The sequence below is a fragment of the Elephas maximus genome, chromosome 1, assembly GCF_024166365.1.
Source record: "Elephas maximus indicus isolate mEleMax1 chromosome 1, mEleMax1 primary haplotype, whole genome shotgun sequence".
Taxonomy (NCBI): Eukaryota; Metazoa; Chordata; class Mammalia; order Proboscidea; family Elephantidae; genus Elephas; species Elephas maximus.
Window position 1 is genome coordinate 119,695,493 of NC_064819.1, and position 24,808 is coordinate 119,720,300.

The 24,808-nt window shown below is 37.7% G+C and overlaps 1 protein-coding gene across 7 annotated transcripts in view; it reads left to right on the plus strand.

The window, feature by feature from the left end:
- Positions 1-24,808, plus strand: part of MLIP (muscular LMNA interacting protein) — a 332,606-nt gene that overhangs the window by 189,660 nt on the left and 118,138 nt on the right. For all 7 annotated transcript variants that reach the window (XM_049894527.1, XM_049894535.1, XM_049894533.1 and 4 more), the window contains 3 exons: positions 3,213-3,368; positions 6,760-7,152; positions 20,750-22,321. In XM_049894527.1, coding sequence (XP_049750484.1) covers positions 3,213-3,368; positions 6,760-7,152; positions 20,750-22,321 — 2,121 coding nt within the window. The remainder of the gene's footprint in view (positions 1-3,212; positions 3,369-6,759; positions 7,153-20,749; positions 22,322-24,808) is intronic.

The window sequence follows — 24,808 nt, forward strand, 5'->3', positions numbered from 1 at the left end:
TCCGGCTCTCTTTGTTTGATTTCATGATTGCAAAGAAAATCTCTGATTGATAATCTAGTGTCCCAGGTAGCCATTCTAGCCTGTACCTTCTGACCCCAGCCTCACATTTATATAAGACTGTACCACCATGGTGTCAGTCTCTCTTTCTAGCCCATTCTTGTCATCACCCAGTGTATCTTTAGTCTTCACATGGGTAACTCAGTCAACATTCTTGTCTCATAGTTCATTGGCCTTTCAGACTCAGTGCTCTTCCTTTCCTTGTATCTCAGATACTCAGTCTAAAGGCCAAAGCCTCGGTCTTGTAACCACCTAGAATTACCATACTTTTAAATCTTAAGCTTTCACATATCATACTGTGACCACCAAGCAGTCATCTCATACACTCACCATCTGATCAGATCTATTTTCTGAACAACAGAGACTAGTGGTCCCTTGATCCTAGGGTCCCTCTTCCCTATCTGTCCATACTGACCTCCGTAGTTGATTATTTGCTCTGCTTTTACCAGTACCCTCAATTTCCTTGCCCTCATATCCTTCTCCCAAAATCACCTCCAAATATCAACTTTATAAATGCTACAAATTACACTTTCTCTGTTCCTATAAGAGACAGTTGAGCATTCCTGGAGAGAATATCAAACAACCAAGTAAATCATTTCACTACAATTCATGGATTTTACACTTGTGTTGGGCCCTCTGTATGGTGTGTTGATGCTTTTATTAGTTTTTGGTTAGGCCTCTTTCCAATTGTTTCAACGATGTTCCAGACTTTCTCATTTTCCTTAACACATCTGAGCCACCTTTACCAGTTCTTTCTTGCTGTTGAATCGCTTAATGTTAGATTCTGTAAGGTTCAGTCTTGGGCTTCTTTTTTTTCTTTTTTATGCATATTCCCCCATGATTTCATCTAGTCCAATGGTTTTAAATATCATCCATAGGCTAATAACCCTAACAATTGTATCTACACCACAGACTTTCAACTCCAGACTTCCCTACCCATATTTCCACATGTATGTGTATTGGGTAAGGAAACACTGATGGCGTAGTGGTTAAGTGCTACAGTTGCTAACCAAAAGGTATGCAGTTCAAATCCACCAGGTGCTCCTTGGAAACTCTATGGAATAGTTCTACTCTGACCTATAGGGTCACTATGAGTCAGAATCAACTCAACGACAGTGAGTTTTTTTTTTTTTTTGGTGTATTGGGTATATCAGATTTGACCTTTATCCCCAAACCAGCTTTAACTGTAGTCTTCCTCATTTCAGTGAATAATATCTAATTCCTTGCAGTTACTTGGGTTAAAAGTTTTGTACTCGTCTTGACTCTTGTCTAACTCTGATACCCCACATCCAATTTTTAAGCAAATCCTAAACCTCTCTTCATTTCTCATCCAAACTCTTTGAAAGATAAGTTTACAATACCACCTTCTTTTCCTCTCTTCTCATTTACTCCTCAATCTGTTGCTCTTGGCGTTCTATGTTTCTAACCTTGTGTCTTTTAAAACCAGAGTTATCCATCTAAAATTCTAATATGACTATGCCATTTCCCAGTTCGTAGTGTGTTAGTGGTACTCTGTTGTCACTAGGACAAAGTCCAAGTTGACATACTACTGCTTTTTTTGTGAGTTTATTGTGAATTATCTATCGACTGTTAAATGGAGAAGAGTGAAGTTGCCAAGGATTTCATTTTACTTAGATCCACAATCAATGCCCATAGAAGCAGCAGTCAAGAAATGAAATGATGTATTGCCTTGGGCAAATCTGCTGCAAAAATCTTCTTTAAAGTGTTGAAAAGCAAAGATGTCTCTTTGAGGACTAAAGTATGCCTGATCCAAGCCATGATATTTTCAACCACCTCATATGCATGCAAAAGCTGAACAATGAATAAGGAAGATCAAGAAGAACTGATGCCTTTGAATTATGGTGTTGGCGAAGAATATTGAATATACCATGGACTGCCAGAAGAACAAACCTGTCTTGGAAGAAGTACAGTCAGAATGGTCCTTAGAAACAAGGATGGAAAGACTTTGTCTCACACACTTCGGACATGTTATCAGGAGGAACCAGTCCCTGGAGAAGGACATCATGCTTGGTAAAGTAGAGGGTCAGCGAAAAAGAGGAAGACCCTGAATGAAATGGATTGACGCAGTGGCTGCAACAATGGTCTCAAGCATAGCAACGGTTATGAGGGTGATGCAGGACCAGGCAGTGTTTTGTTCTGTTGTACACAGGGCCACTATGAGCTGGAATTGACTACGGCACCGAACAGCAAAACATTGTACCCCAAATCCATGTCTAAACATTCTTATTAATGATAAATGTTGAAACTTTCTTGTGTGTTTGGTGATTCTGAGTCAATAAATTGAGACTGCTAACTCAGAGTTGAGAGTCCCTGGGTGTTACAAATGTTGACATGCACAGCTGTGAAATGAAAGGCTGGAGCTTTGAATTAACCTGGAGGTGCCTTGAAAGAAAGACCTGGTGATCTACTTCTGAAATATCAGCCATTGAAAACCCTATGCTGCACAATTCTACTCTGACATACATGGGGTCATCATGAGTTGGAGTCAACTTAATGGCAACTGGTACTGGTAACCAGGGTGAATTTTGTTGTTGTTAGCTGCCGTAGAGCTGTCCCTGACTCATGGTGACCACATGCACAATAGGATCAGACTGTTGTGATCCAAAGGGTTTTCATTGGCTGATTTTTTGAAGTAGATTGCCAGACCTTTCTTCCTAGTCTGTCTTAGTCTGGAACCTCCAGTGAAAGTTGTTCACTATCACAGCAACATGTAAGCCTCCCCTGAAAGATGGGTGGTGGTTGCACTTGAGGTGCTTGGAAGGCGAGAATTCTACCTCTGTGTTTAAAGTTAATTTTGAAACTGAAGACCAGATGTTGCTTTTGCGGTGACCCTACTGAGGTAGAGATGCCCTATAATATTTCATCTGATCATTTTGCCAGCTTGCTGCTTTATCGCCATCCCCTACCACAGGATCTGCCTGGGGTGCTCTTGCTTCCTCTGGTAAATGTTATCATAAAAAGTGTTCTAATACTATAACTATTTTTATAGTTGTTTTCTTTCGCAGCTTTATATATGACCATAGTCGTGTATAATAGCAATTTATCAAAATAAATGAGATAAATAGCACGTAGAGAATAAAGTCAAGATAAACCTTTGACAAGACTGAAAGTCTAATTTATTATGTATTTCATAGGTCTCTTCGAGTGAGTCTGAAGCCAAACCTCTGATCTTCACATTTGTTCCCACTGTCAGAAGACTACCAATCCACTCTCAATTGACTGACACCTCTAAATTCCTTGTTAAAATTCCCGAGGAATCAAGTGAAAAGAACCCAGAAACTATAAATAGGGTAGGATTATTTTTATTCTTTTATATCAAACAATGACTTGGATATTTGTTTGAATGTTCATTTTCTCTGCTTAAGGCGAGATGATTGTAAAACTTAAGGTTGATGAAAAATATAATGGGAGCCTAAATGTTATCAAATTTTGGGTTCTTTATCATGCATTATTCTCAACCCTGTTGAGCTGACATCCTATTGTTTGTTATTCATGTGACATCTTCTGCTTCCTGGTACCTCCCCTCATCTGAAATGTCTCTTAGGATAATAAAAGCAAATTTAGAAAATGTTCAATCTTGGAAGGAAATACAAGATAGAACAGTGAGGTATTATTTTAAGTATAAAACATTAGCAACATTAAAAACAACGTAATGACGAATGTTGGGGTGGTTGTAGATACTGGCACATTTAGACTTTGTAGCTAGCATTGTATGTGTGTACATTTTGTTTGGAAAAAACCCTTATTCACAGTCTTAAGATTATTCATAACCTTTGAATAATCTAACTCTTGAAAATATATCCCAAGGAAATAGTACAAAAGTAGAAAAAAAATTATGTAGGAAAATATTTAGGGAAAATAGAAACAACCTAAAGTCTACCAACTAGAGAAAGGTTAAGGAAATGATAATGCATCACCCTGATAAAATCAGAATTATGGTGATTATGTAATTCCATGGAAAAATATTAACCTTATAATATTAAGTGATGAAATAGGCTATAAAATTATATTTATACCCTGTATACACCTGTCTAAAAGGAGATCAGGACTGGAAGGAAGTGACAGTAAATGAACAAAAACCTGAAAATGACTTAGGATAATGAAACTATGGATAATTTTTTTTTCTCTTCACAATGTATTTTAATATTGTTTTATTATAAATAAAATGAGACTGGAGCGACTTTATGGTATTCTCGAAAGAACTGGGAGTAGATAAAATAATCTGATTCACCTTATTTATCCAAAAACATCTTATCTAGAAGGTAGTAATATATTCGCTGTCCTAGAATTTTCAATGTTGCCATCTTATTTCAAAGCACTAAAACCAACAATTGCTTCAGTTTATTCTGACTCTTGATAACACCACGTGTATCACAGTAGACCTGTGTTCCATAGGGTTTTCAATGTCTGATTTTTCAGAAGTAGTTCTCTAGGCCTTTCTTCCAAGGTGCCTCTGGGTGGACTTGAACTGCCAACCTTTCTGTTAGCAGCTGAGCACAATAACTGTTTGCTCCACCCAGGGACTCCCAAAGACTAATGAGGCCAAATTATTTCAGAAAAACCCTGAATACTACATAAGGTACATCTAGGAAATTTCTCACTAACAGTACTCAAATTCATACAATATGTTGTTAGGGTTCTTTATTTTTAGGCCCTATGAATGATAAATGAACCTGTCTCTGTTCAAGCCTCCAAAGTTTTCTAGGACTATGATATTCATCTACTGATTGCAATGATACACCCACAATCACATCTTTAGAAGGTTAAAGATTTTTCTTCCTATTTTTAAACAGATCAATATTATAATACAATAGGCTAAACAATCACTGTTTACTGAACATACTTTATGTGCTTGGTGCTGTGGACTGAGATTTGAATAAGAAATTTTCTCATATGACTTATTTGGTATTGCAAACCCCCCCCCCAAAAAAAAAAAACCTCTGCCGTGTAGTCGATTCCAACTTATAGTGACCCTTTTTTTTTATAGGACAGAGTAGAACTGCCCCTTAGAGTTTCCAAGAAGGGCCTGGTTAATTCAAACTGCAGACCTTTTGGTTAGCAGTCATAGCTCTTAACCACTATGCCACCAGGATTTCCATTCGGTATCGGGGAGGCAGAAAAGGAAGAAAAGTGAAAAGTGTATAGCAAAATCTCAGGAGTGATAAACGCTGTGAAAAAAATACAACAGAGCAAAGGAATAGAAAACAATGGAGTTGGGGGGAAGGAAGATATTTTAGATCAGTCTTGACGTTTGCAAAACTAGGTCAATTTTTGCCAGCTTTTTAACTTACTCTGCTACTCTCCATCATAAGCAATCTGTCTGAATTCTTATACTTTTAATTTAAGGAGCCCTGGTGGCACAATGGTTAAGTGCTCAGTGCTAACCGAAAAGTTGGTGGTTTGAACCCACCTGCAGCTCCTCGAAGAAAAGACCTGGCGATCTGCTCCCGTAAATGTCACAGCCCAGGAAACCCTATGGGGCAGTTCTACTCTGTCCTATACAGTTGCTACAAGTCAGAATTGACTGGATGGCACACAACAACTTTTAATTTAAACTTTTTACCAATCTGGGTTTTTGTTGATTTATAATATTATAATTTAATATGTGAAATAACTATTGCCAGAGAAATCCTATCTCAGGCAGTTTGTGTTTTATCTTGACTATGTCATCAGCAGCAGCTGAAAAGTGTGGACTGGGTGTATACAATCAGCTTAGTTATATCTAATCAATGGTTTGATTTCTATTCTATCCTCACACACATAACACAAACACACACATTGTTGCATACCAAACTGAGCACCACAGTTGAAATTGTTTATTTAATGTTTTATTTTGAAATAATTTTAGACTTAAAAAAAGTTGCAAAGAAAAGAACAATATTAACTGTATCATAATTACCAAAACCAGGAGATTGACATCGGGTCTTTTAAACACAATTCGTGTCTACCGCTGCTAGCATTTTAGAAAAAGAAGTTTTGGTAGCTAGATAGGCTAGTTTAGTCCTGGGCTTGTAAACTTTCTGCTTATTAGTAGAAAATTGGATGGGAAAGATTTAAGAATTATGAATGCAACCTAAAATAATATAGCAAAAAATACTTTGTACTAAAAATGCCTACTTTTCTTTTTTTGTGTGTGTTCTATTCCTGAGTTCTTTCCAGTTAGCTTAGATTGTATTGCCTGAATATCTATGCATTTATTCAGTTTTGTTTTTCCTCTTGGACTTTTAGAGGGATTTATATTGTTTTAGAACCTTTCAATGGTATTTCCTACCTTCATCTGCTGGTTTGTAAAGGATATTCAGGTTGCTTGCCCAGAAACTGAACCCTTGACCAGTTCCCATGTATTTCATGAAATTGCCTCCTTCAGGCCATGTCTTTATAGAAAACATTGCTACTTTTTAAATTTTATAAAAAAAAAAATCATATCATAGTTTTTTTGGAGGCAGTTAGATTGGCTTGTTGACATTGATTCTGAGCCATAAATTGCTGGAACTTGGACCAGGACAAAGAGGTAGGGTAACTTCTACCCAAGCTTTTCGATGCCAACCTGATGTCTTCGGCATAGGTTTAAAAACTTTTGTCCTTGAAGATTATAATCAAGTTAAGCTTTACAACGTACATGCAAAAAGAAGTATTTATCACACTCGCATCAATGCTTTTCTCTCTCTACATCTTTTGCAGTCCAATTCCAATGACTACCTGACCTTGAATGCCAGAAGCCAACAAGAGAGAGACAGAGGGACATTTGCTTATCCTTTAGAAATCAGTGGAAAGAATTTACAAGGAAGGGGATTTAAAGCAAACGAGCCTCAAGAAATGCAGCAAAGTGACCTCTTCAAAGCTGAATATGTCTTTATTGTGGACTCTGAAGGGGAAGATGAAGCCACAATCAAAAGAGGTGACCAAGGCTCCCCGGTGGGGAGCGGTTCCAGAGCTGTCCGGCCCAAATCTCTAGCAATTTCTTCTAGTCTGGCCTCTGATGCGGTACGTCCGAAAACACGAGGGGCTGATCTCCAGGCCCCATCACATCCTGAAATGTCTCATGGAATAGCCCCTCAGCAAAAGCATGGGCAGGTAGGTTTGTCTTCACACCACATGAAAAAAAAAAAAATTAAGTATTGGTGTACCCTTTGTCCTGGGCTGTCTGCAGTAGTCTTCCTGTTTAAGGCATACAAAATGCTCAAAGAAAAATGTATTAAAAAACCAAAATCCCAAGACCATAAGTCATCAAAGTGTAAACATAATAATAAAGTCATAAGATGAAAAGATTATACCATTATACTGTGAGTTGACTGAAGAGAATATGTAACACATTTAGCTGGAGTGGATTTGGGGAAATTTTACCTCTTATTTTTGAACGATTCTTGGAGAAGATTGATATTGGGAATTTCTTTAGTCAGGGGAGAGCTCTTGGTGAGCCAGTCATATCAGGAAGCACATTTCGAACATGAGAAAGATCCAATGAGAAGACATCAGTTGGTTATAACACACTGATTTTAAACTAGAAAAGCATAGTGAAAGGATAAACTAGGACATAGGCATGTATAAGGAAAATAATTTTGTCCTTTATGGCTTAAGGAAAATATCTGGTTCATTATGGTCCTGGAAACTACCAGGGAGCGGTCAGTCTCCATGAAATGGGGCAAGATTATTAGTGCCTTCAAGGTGGGGGGGTCTATGTTGTAGTAGGGAAAGATCCACATCTTTGAAGGCAGGATAAAAAAGGAGTGGGGATAGGAGGCATTTTGAAGGAAAAAGCAGGAAGATTTTGTTACTGGCTGGCTATTTGATGTAATAAAAAATACAAGATGACTTTCACAAGGCCTGGAGCCCTGGTGGCTCAGTGGTTAAGGGCTCAGTTGCTAACTAAAAGGTTGGCAGTTTGAATTCAGCAGCTGCTCCTTGGAAACCCTATGGGGCAGTTCCACTTTGTCCTATAGGGTTGCTATGAGTTAGAATCAACTTGAAGGCATTGGGTTTAGTTTTTGGTTTTGGTCTCACGAGGCATAGTTAGAATTTCAGGAATGTAGAGACAGGCTTTGGGAGTAGGTAGGGGATGCATAGCTCAAACTCCATGACAATGAGCAAGAGTTTATGCTGAGGTATCTTGTGTAGGATTTCCTAGATCAGGCATTTGAAAACACACCAAAGTAGCTTGGAGAAAATTTTAATTGTGAGTTTCCCTTTTGGTGCTACTAAGACATATGGAAAATGGTAGACTAGGCACTTTATTTTTGGTGCCATCCTACTTTATTTCTACAGCCTTCACTCACTTCATGATGCTGTATTTATATTACCTTCAAGCATCCAAGGACCATGTTTGTGGCCTTCTGGTAATGGGAGACTCTTACTGTAGTACTCCCACCCAAGGCTACTGAATTAAAGTATTTTTTCCTTGTGAATTTTATCCTCATCTAGGTCTTGGTAGGAAATATTCTAATCATACAGTTAAAGGTATTCACAGTGAGCTGTGATAAGCTTAAACTGTTCTCTCTTGCCACACAAAAAATGATGGAATAACCAAGTTGGTGACATAGGGATTTTCATTGCCAGTAGAGAATAGTTTAATGTAGCATATGGTTGAAAATATTGATGTGATGATACCAAGTATAAGTGAAAAAAGAAAAATATTCTTCAAGTAATTTTGGGGTCTTTGATTTTACTCTTTTCCTTAATTCACAGATTTTATTTTTCCTGAGTTAGCCAATTTTTTTTGTTTTCATGTGACCAAATACATAGGAGTCAAGCTAGAGGGTTGTAGGTTATAATTCACAGTATGAAAGCTTATAATTCATAAAAAAAAAAAACCCAAACCCAGTGCTGTCGAGTCGATTCCATAGCGACCCTAAAAAAAAAAAAAAAAAAAAATTCATAGCAGGTTATAATTCAAAGTATGAAAGCTTCCAAAAAAGAGGCAAAACTCAGCCTAAGTTATTAATAAACCCCTTGTCATTGAGCTGATTCTGACTCATAGTGACCCTATAAAAGTCATTATTATTATCATTACCAATAATGGAGGAATACTAGATTCTGAAATATGTGGGAACAGCCATTGCTTCTGTCTCCATTTCCTTTAATTACTCATTTGAGTCATGAATAGTAAGTCATCATGAAATAAAAATGAGATGACTGTTATCCACAAATATAAATTAAAGAGATGACCCAAAAACCCAAAAGCGATGACAGGAACACCAAAAAAGGCAGTCTGGGAATTTTAATGTAGTCAATAGTGGAAATTTAATGTAGAAAGTCTAAAGAATATCCCATGACTATATTACCTGATGCCAACAACAGGTAATTGTTTCTGACTCACAGGGACCCTATATGACAGAGTAGAGCTTCCCCATAGGGTTTCCTAGGCTGTGATTTTTATGGAAGCAGATCATCAGGTCTTCTCTCCTGCAGATCCACTGGTAGATTCGAACTGCCAACCTTTCAGTTGGCAGCTGAGTGCTTAACCATTGTACCACCAGGGATCCTTCTTCAGTGCTTAGTCTGGCCTTTAACCTTTCCATAACCGGTGAATAATTTTTCTATCCACATCCTGAACCTTCTTCTTCAGCATCCTGAACTGTTACCAAAGTAGATGCTTCATGCCTTTCCATCCCTGAGCTTTTGATTACTGGAATACTTCTCTCCTTCTCTATTGCTATTTCCATTTTGGCTGTGGCTACTTAGTGCTCAAAGGTCCACTTAAGTAATAACTTTTCCTAGAGACATCCCCTTTGAGGATGAGTTAGTACTCTTCCTCCATCCTTGTTATTTTCTTATATTTTGTAATCTCTTGTGAAAATCTCATTATAACCCTTTTTTTACTCTGTTGTAATAATTGGCTATATCTTTCTTTCTCACTAAACTGAGAACAACTTAACGCCAAGGATGTGTCTTGTTCATTTTTGTATCCCTAGCACTTTAAAGCAGTGTCTTACACATAGTTAGGGTTCAAAAAGATATGTGCAAGGAAAAAATGTTCAAAAGTTCACATCCTGGTCATCCTTAAAGGTCCAGCTTAAATATTGATTCCTCCACAAAGTCTGCCTTGGTTTCATTAGGTAAAAGTGAACTGTCCCTCTAAACAACCTTGACGGTCTTTTTATGTACCTCTTTTATAATAATTTTCATTTTCTAGTTTGTCTTATGACTATTTGAATAAATGCTTTATCTACCTGCAAAAAACACAAACCTGTTGCCGTCAGGTCGATTCCATTAATAGCAACCCAATAGGAGTAGAACTGCCCCATAGGGTTTCCCAGGCTGGTGGATTTGAACTGGTGACCTTTTGGTTAGCAGCCAGGCTCTCAACCACTGTGCTACCAGGGCAGATTGTAAACTCTTTAGAGGTAAATTTCATGTTTAATTCATTTTTATTAAACTTTAAAACATTTTATGTTTATTTTCTGTTTCCTGCAGTAATTGCTAGATTACTTTGAACATAGTGAATATAAATATTGGATTGAATATATATATATCCCAAATACTTTCTTTGAAGTAGCATGTTCAAGTAAAAACAAATTGTGTTAAGAAAATTATTAAACACTCTTAAATTTTAAAGTATAAATCAGAAATAAAAATGCTATGTAAAATACACAGTTAAATCAATTCATCTTTGAACTTGAAAGTTGATGTAGAAGTCAAGGAATTGTCCTACGTAGGGATAGTGCTAGAGTTAAAAGAGAGGTAACTATGCACACACAAACAGAACAATTTGTCTGAAAGATCTATGATCAAGGATGGTGCTAAGGCAGTGACAGTGGGAATAAAGAATCTTAAGGGATAGAATTAACTGGGCTTGTTCACTGACTTTGTATGGGAAGAATCAAAGACAAATGAAGTTTTTAGCCAAAGAAATTAGGTGAACATTAGCATCATTAACTTTAGCATAGTTAATTGAGGATAGAGTAACCGGTCTTGGGAAAGGATAGGAAGAGAAAAGAAATCTGATGTTGATTTTGAGATGCCTTGGTGGCACCACATGGTGATATCTAGAAAGGAGATGGAAGTACGAATCTGGAACACAGAAAAGAGGTGGAGACTGGAGATACTCCTCACATAAGTTGAAACAATGGTTGTGGAGGCATTTAGTCAAGAGAAGAAAAGTAGAACAAGAAGATGTAGGATACAAGCCAGGGAATAACAAAACTGTACTATCCACACTGCACTGGATAAGTTGCTTGAAATCATATGCCTTGGTTTCCTCATTTGTAAAATGAGGTGATAATATTAACCTTCCTGGTTGTGCAGATTAAATGAGACAATGTATGTAAAGTATCTAGAACAGTACCTGGTCCATGGTAGGTTCTCAACAAATGATTGCTTTGGAGTGGCAAGCATACGATGTATTTAATGATTTTGAGATGGCAACATGCTTTCGGGTTCAGGGTAAGAAACATGTGGGAGGGAGAGGTCTTATACATTTTGTTCAAATTTATCTTGGATGTAAGAACCGTGAGAGGACATGGGAAATGAGGTCAGAGGAATTAGCTGGTATTTTAATAAAGGAGGATTTTATGTGAAATTCTGGGGAATTTGGACATTAGCACAAAGATATGCTAAATACTTGCTCCATAGGGTTTCCAAGGCTGTAATCTTTACAGAAGCAGACTGCTACATCTTTCTCCTGCAGAGCAGCTGGTGGGTTTGAACCGCTGACCTTTTGGTTAGCAGCTGAGTACTTGACCACTGTGCTATGAGGGCTCCTGGTATTAAGTACCTAGATTTCAAATATCCATAGAAAAGAGATTACAACAAATTATTTGGATCTGGTTACAGACATGGAAACCTTCCTTATATCCCTAAGTTTCAATTTTATGATGAAACACCCTATTCATACTGTTGTATTGAATTGCAGTAGCCATTTTTGAACCTTTCTCCCTCCGTTAGATTTGTGAGCCTTTTAATGACAAAAATCTTTTTCTCACCTTCTGGTCTCCTTCACTTAACACAGAGGAGCCCTGGGGGTGCAGTGGTTAATTGCTCGTTGCTAACCAAAACGTTGGCAGTTTGAACCCACCAGCTGCTCCACAGGAGAAAGATGTGGCAGTCTGCTTCCATAAAGATTACAGCCTTGGAAACCCTATGCGGCAGTTCTACTGTGTCCAATAGAGTCACTATGAGTCGGAATTTGACTCTACGGGAATGGGTTTGGTTTTTTCATCTAACACTATGCCTGTAGTGTAGGTGCTCATAAAATGTCGTGTAATGAATGAGTGAATGATCCTCCCCTTCACAAGCTTATCTTGTAAATAATCCATACCGAAGACTGTAGTCTTTGATCTTCATTAGTGAGTGCTTCAAGCCCTCTTTGCTTTAAGAAAGCAAGGCTGTGTCACTGCCCGGTAACTATGGGAAACATAGGATCCACATGGGTCCTAGTATATGTGTGTATACTTGTGTTTTTATCAGTTAACTTTTGCTGCTTAACAAATAACCCCCCAAATTTAGGATTTTACAACAACAACCATTTATTTAGCTCACAAATCTGCAGATCAACAATTTGGGCTGTGTTCAGCTGGATGATTTGGAGGATCAGGGTCATGATCCACTGATCTTTGCTGGGGCTCATTCATGTTCTGTGACTGCCTTCTGGGTTGGCTGGTGGCTGGTTGACTTGCTTCTGAAATGCAGTCTCTCATCCTTTTATAGCCTAGTTTGGGCTAACTCACTTCATGGCAATGCTCCAAACCCAGCGGACCAGTAAGCCCAATGGGCAAGTGCTTTTCAATTCAGTGCTTGTAACACGTTTGCTAATATCACATTGACCAAAATGCATTATATGGCCACCCCAGATTAAGGGGGTGGGAAATAGGACTCTCCCTTTTTTTGTGGAAGGAATAGAGAATTGTGGGCATTTTTACAATCCACTAAATTGTTGTTTCTTTTTCATTATACATTTTAAATGATCAGGATGATTTTTGGTTTATATATATCCTAGGATGAGAAAGCTAGTTAAAAAAAAAAAAAAAAGAATGACTTCACTGGGTATGGAATATACAAGATTAGATTTATAAGAAGAGCTGCTGTGCTTCAGAGTACACAGATAATTACATTTTAAAAGAAGAAATATTATAATTTTACCTTAGAATGAAGGAAAGGAGATGAGAATGGATCTAGGAAAATTCAGTTTTCCCAGTAATCTCAATTTTTCTTGGAGAGAAGGAATCTAGATTGTCTCTTGAATGTAATGGGGAAAGTAGTGTGTCAAGGATTAGTAGAGAGCTTTACCCTTTTAGAAGAGCTGTTGAGTAGAACAGGAGAGGAAGCCAGGATCCAAATAAAACAAAAGGAAAGAATATAAAACAACCAACAAAAAAAGTGGAGAGGCTGGGCCCCGCTGAACCTATAAATCTTGTGTTTGTGATGAAACCATTCTACAGCGTTTCATCTGCCAGTTTGTGAATTAGAAAAAGGCACGGGGAAGGTCAGATTCCACTCTCAACTGGTGCTCTAGTGCAGTGCAAAATTCATAAAGCAAGTGCAGCAGCCCTGCTAATATACGGGATTGTTTTAATTTTATTATTCATACTAGTTTTAAGTACAACCAGAATGGCGAGACTACGTCTTACATACTTTGGGCATATTGTCAGGAAGGATCAGTTCCTGAAGAAGGACATCATGCGTGGTAAAGTAGAGAGTCTGAGAAAAAGAGGCAGATCCTCAGTGAGATGGATTGACACAGTGACTGCAACAATGGGCTCAAGCGTAACAATGATTGGGAGCATGGTGCAGGACTGGGCAGTGTTTCGTTCTGTGGTACATTGGGCCCTTATGAGTTGGAACTGAGTCGGCAGCACCTAACAACAACTACCAACATTAAATAAGCTAGATCTAGGAACATAATGGCAGCTTATGGGATTGATTCAAGGGTGGACTGGTAAGAGACAAAGATGACTAGTATGTTGACAATACTGGCAAGAAGGTTGACACTAAAAAAAATATTTCTAAAACCTAAAATGCAAAGTAGCAGGAGGTGAGGGCAATGAGACTGGATAGCAGAAGAGGCACCCTGCTATGAAGAAAGCACCTTTAGTCCATGATTATTTATTTAGACACAAAGAAAGCATTGATAAAATTTTGAGCAGTGTACACTGATCAGATTCAGAAGGTCAATCTGGATGGTAGTTTACAATGGGGTGCAAATAGAGGTACCAAAAAAAAAAAAATGTTGCTGCTGAGTTGATTCCGACTCGTAGCAACCCTAAAGGACAGAGTAGAACTGCCCCATAGGGTTTCCAAGGAGCCCCTGGTGGATTCAAACTGCTGACCTTTTGGTTAGCAGATGTAGCTTTTAACCACTACACCACCAGGGTTTCCACCTAGAGGTAGGAATACCAGAAAGGAGATTATTTAAGTTGTTCATCTAGGAAAGGCTGAGAATGTATAATCGGAATGTTCATCAGAGAGAAAAGGACTAATCAATAGGTAAGTTTATGAGGCCAGTTGCCATAAAGTAATGACTGGTTTGTGAGGAAGAAAGGAAATCTATGGTGTCTTCCAGGTTTCTGCCTCACACGGCTGCTTAGATTCAGGAGGAAGAGTGCATGGGCAGGGGGCGAACATCTGATTTCTGATGCCCAAATCTTTGGAAATATTTGGGGCATCAGGTACCAGCGCGACATCTTCAGCTTTTATTCTAGATGCTTTGGAATCTTATGGAGATCATCATAGACAATATATCAGAAAAAAAAAATTGAATATATATATATAGGAGTAGGTGATTTTAGATTTACTAAAATTATAGGAAAGCTCAACAATAGAGATTGGCTGTTATGATAACTCAGGGCCTCTACTATACAGAATCCAAAGAAGGGTTTATGGTTAAGATCATCTACCTGATGAAAGCAGAAGATGGCAAGTATCCTCTGTTACTGAGACTACTGTCAGTACATTCCAGAGTTTAGGATAGGGTTTCTAGAAAAAGAGAGTTTAGAGAATGTCTTTGAAGAGGGTGGGTGGTGAGGAGGCTTAAGAAATCAAGAGTGTTGGGGACTGAAGAACATAGTCATAAGTAGGTTTAGAGAGATGTTGGAAGCAAAGGAATCAACAAAGATGATATAAAAAATAAATGGTGGTGAGGACAGAGAACAGACTTGAGAAAGAAAGAATTAGAACATCAGTAACAAGTCTAGAGATTAGCACATGAGATTATTAATGGGAGAAGGTGAATGAATCAAAACAACATATCCTTTTTTATTTTCAACTCATTGAGAAGGATGTAGGAAAATGAATCTTTATTTTCTTTGAACCTATCTTTCTCATCTCTGGGAGTTTTATAAAATTATGGTGTCACATTTTTATACTGACATAAACTAGGATAACAGTAAGATATATTTGCAAGTTACAATTGAATATACAAGAAATGCTTATTAATACTATTGACGAAAAAAAAACCAAACCCATTGCCACTGAGTCAATTCTGACTCATAGCAACCCTATAAGACAGAGTAGAACTGTCCCATAGAGTTTCCAAGGAGTGCTTGTTGGATTCAAACTGTTGACCTTTTGGTTAGCAGCTGTAGCACTTAGCCATTACACCACCAGGTTTTCCTACTATTGAGTAGGGATATATATCTATATATATCTCTATATAGATATATGCCCTGGTGATGCAGTGGTTAAGAGCTTGGCTGCTAACCAAAAGGTTGACAGTTCGAATCCACCAGCTGCTCCTTGGAAAACCTATGGGGTGGTTCTACTCTGTCCTATAGGGCTACTATGAGTTGGAATTGACTCGATGGTAATGGGTTTTTTAAATGTGTGTCTTAGTCATCTAGTGCTGCTATAACAGAAGTACCACAAGTTGATGGCTTTAACAAAGAAAAGTTTATTGTCTCACAGTCCAGTAGTCTAGAAGCCTGAATTCAGGGTGCTGCTTCCAGAGGAAGGCTTCCTCTCTCTCTCTTTCTCTCCGCTCTGGAGGAAGGTCCTTGCCATCAGTCTTCCTTTGGCCTGGAAGCATCTCAACGCAGGAACCTCAGGTCCGAAGGATGTGCTGTGCCCCTGGCACTGCTTTCTTGGTGGTATGAGGTCCCTATGTCTCTCTGCTTGCTACTCTCTTTTATATCTCAAAAGAGAATGGCTTAAGACACCACCTAATCTTGTAGACCTCATCAATATAACTGCTGCTAATCCATTTTATTACCATCAAAATGGTAGGATTTACAGCACATAGGGAAGTCACATCAGATGATAAAATGTTAGAAACCCATTTAACCCATTGCCATTGAGTCAAATATGGTAGACAATCATAAAATCATACAAGGGAATCATGACCTAACAAAGTTGGCAGGCATTTTGGGGGGATACAGTTCAATCCATGACAATGTGTGTGTGTGTGTGTGAGTATGTGTGTGTGTATATATATATGTATATATAAAAAATATATATGTATACATATAAATACCAATTAATATAAACACAAGACACATTCTATCTCTTAGAAGTCCTTCAACAATCAATGCTTAAAAACTGAAATAAAATTCTGAATTATTTATCTTGGGTAAAAATATGACTTGTAGTATAATGTTGGATAATTAGAAGCCTTAATCTTAAGGAATTTTGAGGGAACAGTGTTTTCCTCTTAATGAGACCCTCAACACTATGGCCTTATGATCTTAACATAGTGATAATTTGGAGTATAATCAAGATGAATTAATGATTTTGTCATATAAATTGAACTCATTTGGAAACAGTATGACTGAAAAGGTTATGGGATTTTTGTGGCTGTTGTTAGTTTGCAAAATTCTTTACCGAACAACTAGGCTTTGCACAGCAAACAAAAACATCCTTGTTGTTAGGTAGTGTCGAGTCAGTTCTGATTCACAGTGACCCTATGTACAATCGAATGAAACACTGCCAGGTCCTGCCCCATCCTCACAATCATTATGCTTGAGCCCATTGTTGCAGCCACTGTGTCAGTCCATCTCATTGAGGGTCTTCCTCTTTTTTGCTGACCCTCTACTTTACCAAGAATGATGTCCTTCTCCAGGGACTGATCCCTCCTGATAACATGTCCAAAGTATGTGAGATGTAACCTCACCATCCTTGATTCTAAGGAATGTGCTAGTTGTACTTCTTCCAAGACAGATTTATTCATTCTTTTGACAGTTCATGGTATATTCAATATTCTTAGCCAACATCACAATTCAGGGGTGTCAATTCTTCTTTGGTCTTTCTTATTCATTGTCCAATTTTCTTATGCGTATGAGACAATTGAGAATACCATGGCTTGGGTCAGGAGCACCTTAGTCTTCAAGGTGACTTCTTTGCTTTTCAACACTTTAAAAAGGTCTTTTGCAGCAGATTTACCCAACACAATGTGCCTTTTGATTTCTTGACTGCTGCTTCTATTGGTGTTGATTGTGGATCCAAGTAAAATGAAATCCATGACAACTTCAATCCTTTCTCCGTTTATCATGATGTGACTTATTTTTCCAGTCATGAGGATTTTTTTTTTTTTCCTTATGTTGAAGTATAATCCATGCTGAAGACTGTGGTCTTTGATCTTCATCAGTAAGTGCTTCAAGTCCTCTTCACTTTCAGCAAGCAAGGTTGTGTCATCTGCATAGCTCAGGTTGTTAATGAGTCTTCTTCCAATCCTAATGCCCCATTCTTCTTCATATAGTCCAGCTTCTGGGACTATTTCCTCAGCATACAGATTAAATAAGTATGGTGAAAGGATAGAACCCTGATGCACATCTTTCCTGACTTTAAACTATGCAGTATCTCCTTGTTCTGTTTGAATGGCTGCCTCTTAGTCTAAGTATAAGTTCCTCAGGAGTACAATTAAATGTTCTGGAATTTCCATTCTTCGCAACATTATCCATAATTTGTTATTATCCACACAACTGAATGCCTTTGCATAGTCAATAAAACATAGGTAAACAGACATGTGGGGGAAAGACATCCTATAGTCTTGAAATGTGTCTGTTGTTTCTCTGAGGAAAGACCAATCATAGGAAGCAATTAGTGAAGACCTTTCATTTTGAGTATGAAAAAAAAAAGTGTCTTGAATGTAGCATTAAACCTGGGAGAATGATTTCTTAAAGATTAAATGTTAATTTGACTACAGATGATTACATAACTCTGAATAAAATACTGTCGTTCTGTAGTGTAGAAACATTTGGCTGCCCAGCTAGTAGTTCTTTAAGTATATTCTCTCAGCACATGAATCAGCTATGTAATCACTGGCTAAGCAGAGTTGTTTCTAAGTAAAACTTGTGTGAGGGAATTGTTAAGTTTTCATTCTCAGTTTGATTGAATTCTGCTTGATTTTCAATTATCTCTGATTTTTGAATATTCTGGGTTAGGGCAATGTATTCAATCAAATATTATTTATGTCACAAGAACTCTGTGTTGCAAATACACACATGAATTTACATATAAAAGAAAGCAATATTTTGTGTATGTTTGCCCAGAAACTTAGAAGTTTGGGGTGAGTTGTTTGAATTGATCAGTTTTAAATATTTTTAGAGCTCGAAATTCTACAGTATGAAAACCTGTGCAGTAGGCCTGATGTCAACATTCTTATAAAGCAACATCAAGAAATCTTTTTTACTGTGGTTGTAAACCAAACTTTTGCTAAATTTAATCATTATTTTCTTATACATTCTCCTCCTTTGTGACTAAAGCATAATGTATATATGTGTAGTATGCACACGTATATATATATATATATATATGGCACTTAATAAATATTAAATAATATTTTGAATGACTGATATTTCCTAAATTTTGTTTTTTGCTTTTTTATGGGCCTGTCTAATCTTTGGAGCCCTGGTGGCACAGTGATTAAGAGCTTGGCTACTAATCAAGAGTCAGCAGTTCAAATCCACCAGCCATTCCTTGGAAACTCTATGGGGCAGTTCTACTCTGTCCTATAGGGTAGCTATGAGTCGGAATCGACTCCATGGCAATGGGTTTGGTTTGGCTTGGATCTAATCTTTGATTGAAGGGTAAACATCAGGAGTGACTTCAGTACTGAGTTAAAAGAATGTCTGGGGGTCATACTCTCGGGGTTTCTCCAGTCTCTGTCAGACCATTAAGTTTGGTCTTTTTTTGTGTGTTAGGATTTTGTTCTACATTTTTCTACAGCTCTGTACATGACCCTCTGTTGTGATCCCTGTAGAAGCAGTCAGTGGTGGTAGCTGGGCACCATCTAGTTGTACAGGACTCAGTTTGGTGGAGGATGTACTAGTTGTGGTTCGTTAGTCCTTTGGTCTAATCTTTCCCTTGTGTCTTTGGTTTTCTTCATTTTCCCTTGCAAATTCCCTAAATTCTTATTAGACAGATGGTTAAGCACTGGACTGCTAACTGAAAGGTTGGCACATTGAATGCCTACAGGTGCCTCAGAAGACAGGACTGGTGATCTGTTTCTGAAAGTTCACAGCCTTGAAAACCCTATGAAACAGTTCTATTCTGCATACATGGGGTTGCCATGAGTCAGAATCAACTTGAGGGCAACTGGCAACTATTAGACACTTGTGTTTTTCCTTTCTCATAGTATGATGCAATCAGATCAATAATTTTGAAGGAAAGCTACTATTTAAAAGATTTGGCTTTAGAATCATTTATGGTTTCAGTACTTACAAAGTACTGAATGATTTTTAAAATAGCACAATAAAGCACACTGTTATTTCATGGCACTACCTAGCCTCTCTTGTAAGATGATGCATTGTTTCTTTCTTTTCTCTTTATTTAGTGTAGGATTTCCTGGGATGAGCAGATTACATTTGTAAAGCACTCTGGCTTCTTTTGATATACTTCCAGAATACCACAAGTCATCTGTTAAATGTTCATTCTGGCAAATAATTAACCCAGACCCAAAAACCAACTGCTGTCCAGTGAATTCTGACTTAACAGTGATCCTATAGGACAGAGCAGAACTGCCCCATAGGGTTTCCAAAGCTGTAAATCTTTATGGAAGCTAACTGCCACATCTTTCTCTCATGGATCAGCTGGTGGGTTCATACTGCTGAATTTTCAGTTAGCAGCCTAGTGTTTAATGACTGTGCCACCAGCGCTCATTGGCAAACAATTAAGGACCATATTTTTAATAAGCTAAAACTCCTTCTTTCTTTTTTTTCTTTCAGTCTCAATTTATAATTCTATATTGATATTGGGTGTTGCATCTTTTGAATTCTGGGAATTTTTTTTTTTTTAAGTTTGCAATACATGGAAGTAGCCTGAGTTTTTAGAATTTTAAACACTTGAAGTGTGTTAAATCTTTAAAAGATTGTAGCTATCATCATTGTAATATGGTTTATATTCTTTCAGTGGAAGGAAATTTATATACCAAGGTAAATTTTTGAAATTTATACTGAGGGTGGTTTAAATCTTTTCAAGTCACAGGAATCCAAATTAAGAGAAATATTTTAGATCTTGTCAGTGAATTATTTTTTATACAGAAACGTGCAATACAATTTTATATTAGTTTTTATTCTGAGGAGTTAATGAGTTACAAGATATAATGCTTCACTATTTATGTTTTATTTCAAATTCAGAACAATCTTCCATTAGCCAAACAGAATCTCCTTCATTTTTATGGAGGCTTAGCTATCTCCTCTTATTTATGATAATAGAAGGACTGTTTGCTTGAACACATAAGTGACAGGAATATTTTGATAGTTTCACAAGTAATGCTCTATTTCAATCTGTCTATTTCTCTTTCCTCTAGTTAACTTCTTCTCCCACTACCTCTGAGCAGCTTGCCTGTAAACCACCTGCTTTCTCCTTTGTTTCTCCAACTAATCAGAAAACACAGCCTGACCCAGTTAACCTCGGCAGCACCTCTGTCCTAGAGGAGTTCCACAGTAGGAGGCTGGATGGCAGTGGGGTCTTTGTGGAAGAAACAGCTACTTATTTTCAAACTACTGATCACTCTTCATCCTCTTTGGCATCAAAGGGCAACTCTTCGACGTTACAGTTTCCCCCTTCTACTCAGCTACCAGGCTCTAATTTATCTGGTCCAAGTGCAGCAAATCAAAAACCTGGACTGACACCTGAAGTTCTGAAGAAGACAACGACGTTAACCTCCCATGTTCTTAGTCCCAGAGAAAGCCCGAGAACCTCTTCTCCTTCACCATCCTCCGGTGCTTCTCTGAAGCCAGATTCAGCCTTGTACATACCAGTTCGTATTGTCACACATTCACTCTCTCCAAGCCCAAAAGCATTTACCTCCTCTTTCCATGGCTCTTCTTCTACTATCTGTAGCCAAATGTCATCTAGTGGAAATCTCTCAAAGTCAGAGGGGAAGTCCCCAGTGCCATCTCGGCTTTCCCTCCTCACTGCTATTCTCAAGTCAAACCCCTCTCACCAAAGACCATTTTCCCCTGCATCCTGCCCCACCTTCTCTCTCAACTCCCTGGCCTCTTCTACACTTACACTTGATCAAAAAGTAAAGCAAACCTCATCCGTGCCTAAGAAATCTCTCTCAAGTTGCTCCCTAAGAGCAGGGTCCCCAGATCAAGGGGAACACCAGGTTTCTGAATTTACCCAGCAATCCTTTCATTTACCCATTTTCACCAAGTCTACTCTGGCACCCTCCCTTTCTCCTACAAAACATGCTAGTAGCAGCCTTGTTTCTTCCAACGTGGAGAAAACACCATCACCCAGTTCTTTGAAGAGCAACGCAACACTTTCCCTGCTACAAACCAATACGTTGAGTTCTGCCGGGCTTCCACCTGTCCCACCTAGCTCTTCTCCTCTTTCTCCTTTGAAGAGTAAACAGGATGCTGACCTCAGGGGTCCAGAAAAGCCCAGGAGACTTTACACATACCCTTCCACTTCAGCCTCCTCTGCAGCATCTTCCATAGCTTCTCCTACTAACCAAAGAGCCACGCTCTCCTCTCCAGAGAAAGGTTTCCAACCTTCCCCAGCTCTTTCAAACCTGATAAACAGATCCAAGAGAGCATCACCACCGCTGTCTGGCCAGGCACAGAATCCTTCAGCTACTCCTTCATCCCCTATCTCAAGTGCCAGTTCATCCTCTCTTCCCAACTTGGGATCCTCCTCTCTCCCTCGTGCTAATCTGCCCACCCAGCCACACCAGCTCAGTCCCTCAGCACTGCACCCAAATTGCGGCAGTAGAACCTTGCCTTCAAGACCTGAGAAGTCTGAAAGCGCAATATCCGACCGCAGGTTATTTGTTTCAACCTCACCACCTCCCATCTCTTTAACAAGAACCAAGGAACTGATTTCACCTTGTGCATTGTCCATGTCAGCAGACCCAGAAAATAAGAAACCCAAGGTATTTTTTTTTTTTTGTCACATTGCATGGTGCATGCTTATTTTATTATATGGAAGAATCTTTTTTTCCCAGAGGGAAAATTAATACTTATGTATTCGTTTTACTCCTACAAGGAGTATAGAATACTCAAGGGGGGAGCTAGTACTTGGTATATTTGAATGTAGAGGTGAATTCTATTATAATCTGTCTAAAATTATAAATGTGTCAATAAAACCCTTTGGTCTTGCAAATCCTCCTCTTAAGATAACTTCTTATATCTATGATTGCAAGGGCATTTTTTTTTTTTTAGGCATAATTTGAATTATACCGTTGACTGCCAATGAGAGAATTAGAAGCAGTTAGTTGATATTTGGGGATATGATACAGTTCTGATTACTGAATAACATGGGCCCTATCATCCATCAAGATATCCTGTAATGACAGAACAGAAGGCAGGATTAGTTTAAAATGGAATACTATCTTAGGTCTAGGTCCATATTATTGTCCAGTCAGATTGAAAGCTTTCTGCTTCCTCTGCCCACATTCATTTATAATTATTATTTTTCTTCCTTTTCTACCAGGTTTATTTCTTTATTGCTTCCCTGGCACAAACTACATCAAGATGGATTTAGTTATATGCATATAGGGCAACAGGAATAGACATTTCCCTTGTTACGTAAGAATTTCTATAAACACTAAATATTTAGTAATTATGAAGTAGAGAAAGGGTGGACAAGCTGGGCATAAGGAAATAATATTGAAAAAGGAGAAATGGTAGCTTTTAAATGCCCTGAAGCAACCCATTGAGCAAGGATGTGAACACAGCATTCATTTTAGTATGGGAAAGGAAACATTTGAAAGAGTAACACCAGAGCCCAGCTTCCCTGGTGGAAAACAGCCCTACTCTGAGGCATGACAACTTCCGAGCTTTTCTCAAATAATTCAAAATGTGAATAATATGTACCTAGGATTTGGGAGTTGTTATATACGTAACACAAAGTATGAAATTGCCTGTATTAGGAAGGGGTAGAAATTTTCAATTTAGTGCATTACAATAATAAAGTTTTAGAGCTTAGAAGTACCATGGAATCTAATTTAACTCTGTCACTTTTTGGATGATGAAAAGATTGAAGAGATGAAGTGATCTTATGTTGCAATACAATTCAACTTAAAGAGCATGTGTTAAAAACCTATTGGATGCCTACCACTGGCTTTCTTGGTGTGTTGTTCTTTTTTAAAAAAAACATGGAAGAGAGAATTCTTTGTCCTAAAAAATTTTTAACTTGTATTCAGCAGGAATATAAATATATATATGTACATACACACACACATTTACAGTATATATACACACAAGTAATGTAGAGTTATTAAATCTATAGTACAGCTAGAAAAGAATAAGACAACACAAACATAATGTAAATTATATGCAAGAAAATTGCTGAGTGAGTTTAATATAGCAGGAACATTATTATGGGAACAGGTTAGTGAAGGAAGTTGCTGTAAATGTCATTCCTCTTGAGAATGTTTAGGTTTTAGCTTAATGAAGAAGAAAAAGTGAGTTGGCATTTCAGAAATGGAAAACAGAAACAAACACAAAAACCTGACCAAATATACAGAATCTGATCCCAGAAGACTATATGTGGAGACATAACAAGATTGTTCTCATAATTAGATAGCAATCATAGTAATGATAACAATAATAATAAAACAAAATGTATTCGAGTCAATTCCAACTCATGGTGACCCTACAGGACAGATTAGAACTGCCCATAGGGTTTCCAAGGCTTTATCCCATGGAGTGGATGGTGGGTTCAAACTACTGAGCTTTTGGTTAGCAGCTAAGTGCTAACCACTGTGCAACCAGGACTCCTTAGTGATAATAATAGTTAATATAAATGCTTTCTGTGAGTCAAAAACTATACTAGTAGTTATATGAAACAGTAAAAAAATTAATTAAAATATATTGTCAGTTAATTTTTAAAACCATATGATGTTAGTGATATTATTTTCCTATCTTATACACCAAGAAACTGAAGTTCAGCGAGTAAGTTGCCCAGGTGACATATCTGGTACTGGCCGAGCTAATGTTTATATTGTCTGCTGGTTTTTGAAACCATGTTCTTTATTACTATGATTTTTATTGCTTCAAAGCAATAACTCAGATTCACAGTTTAGCCTGATTTAATACTTCTCATGGAGGAAATCCTCATTATTATGGAATAGAAGTCAGAATTCTCAGTTTACATATTTGGGTCATTTTAAAAGCTGTTGTATTTTTAGAGATTAGTAAACTCTTGCTTTTGAAACTTTCAAAGCAAATGAATCGGATAAAATCTAGCTTTCTATGATTTTAAATAAGGAATTTCTATTTATTTGAGGTAAAATAATTTGGTTATTACCTTTTATGTATATATGTGCATGAATTCATTTGTGGTATATTAAAAACCCTGGCTAATATTTCATTTTTTTTTGGGATCTAAACATTATCATTTCCTGAGTTTATTAATA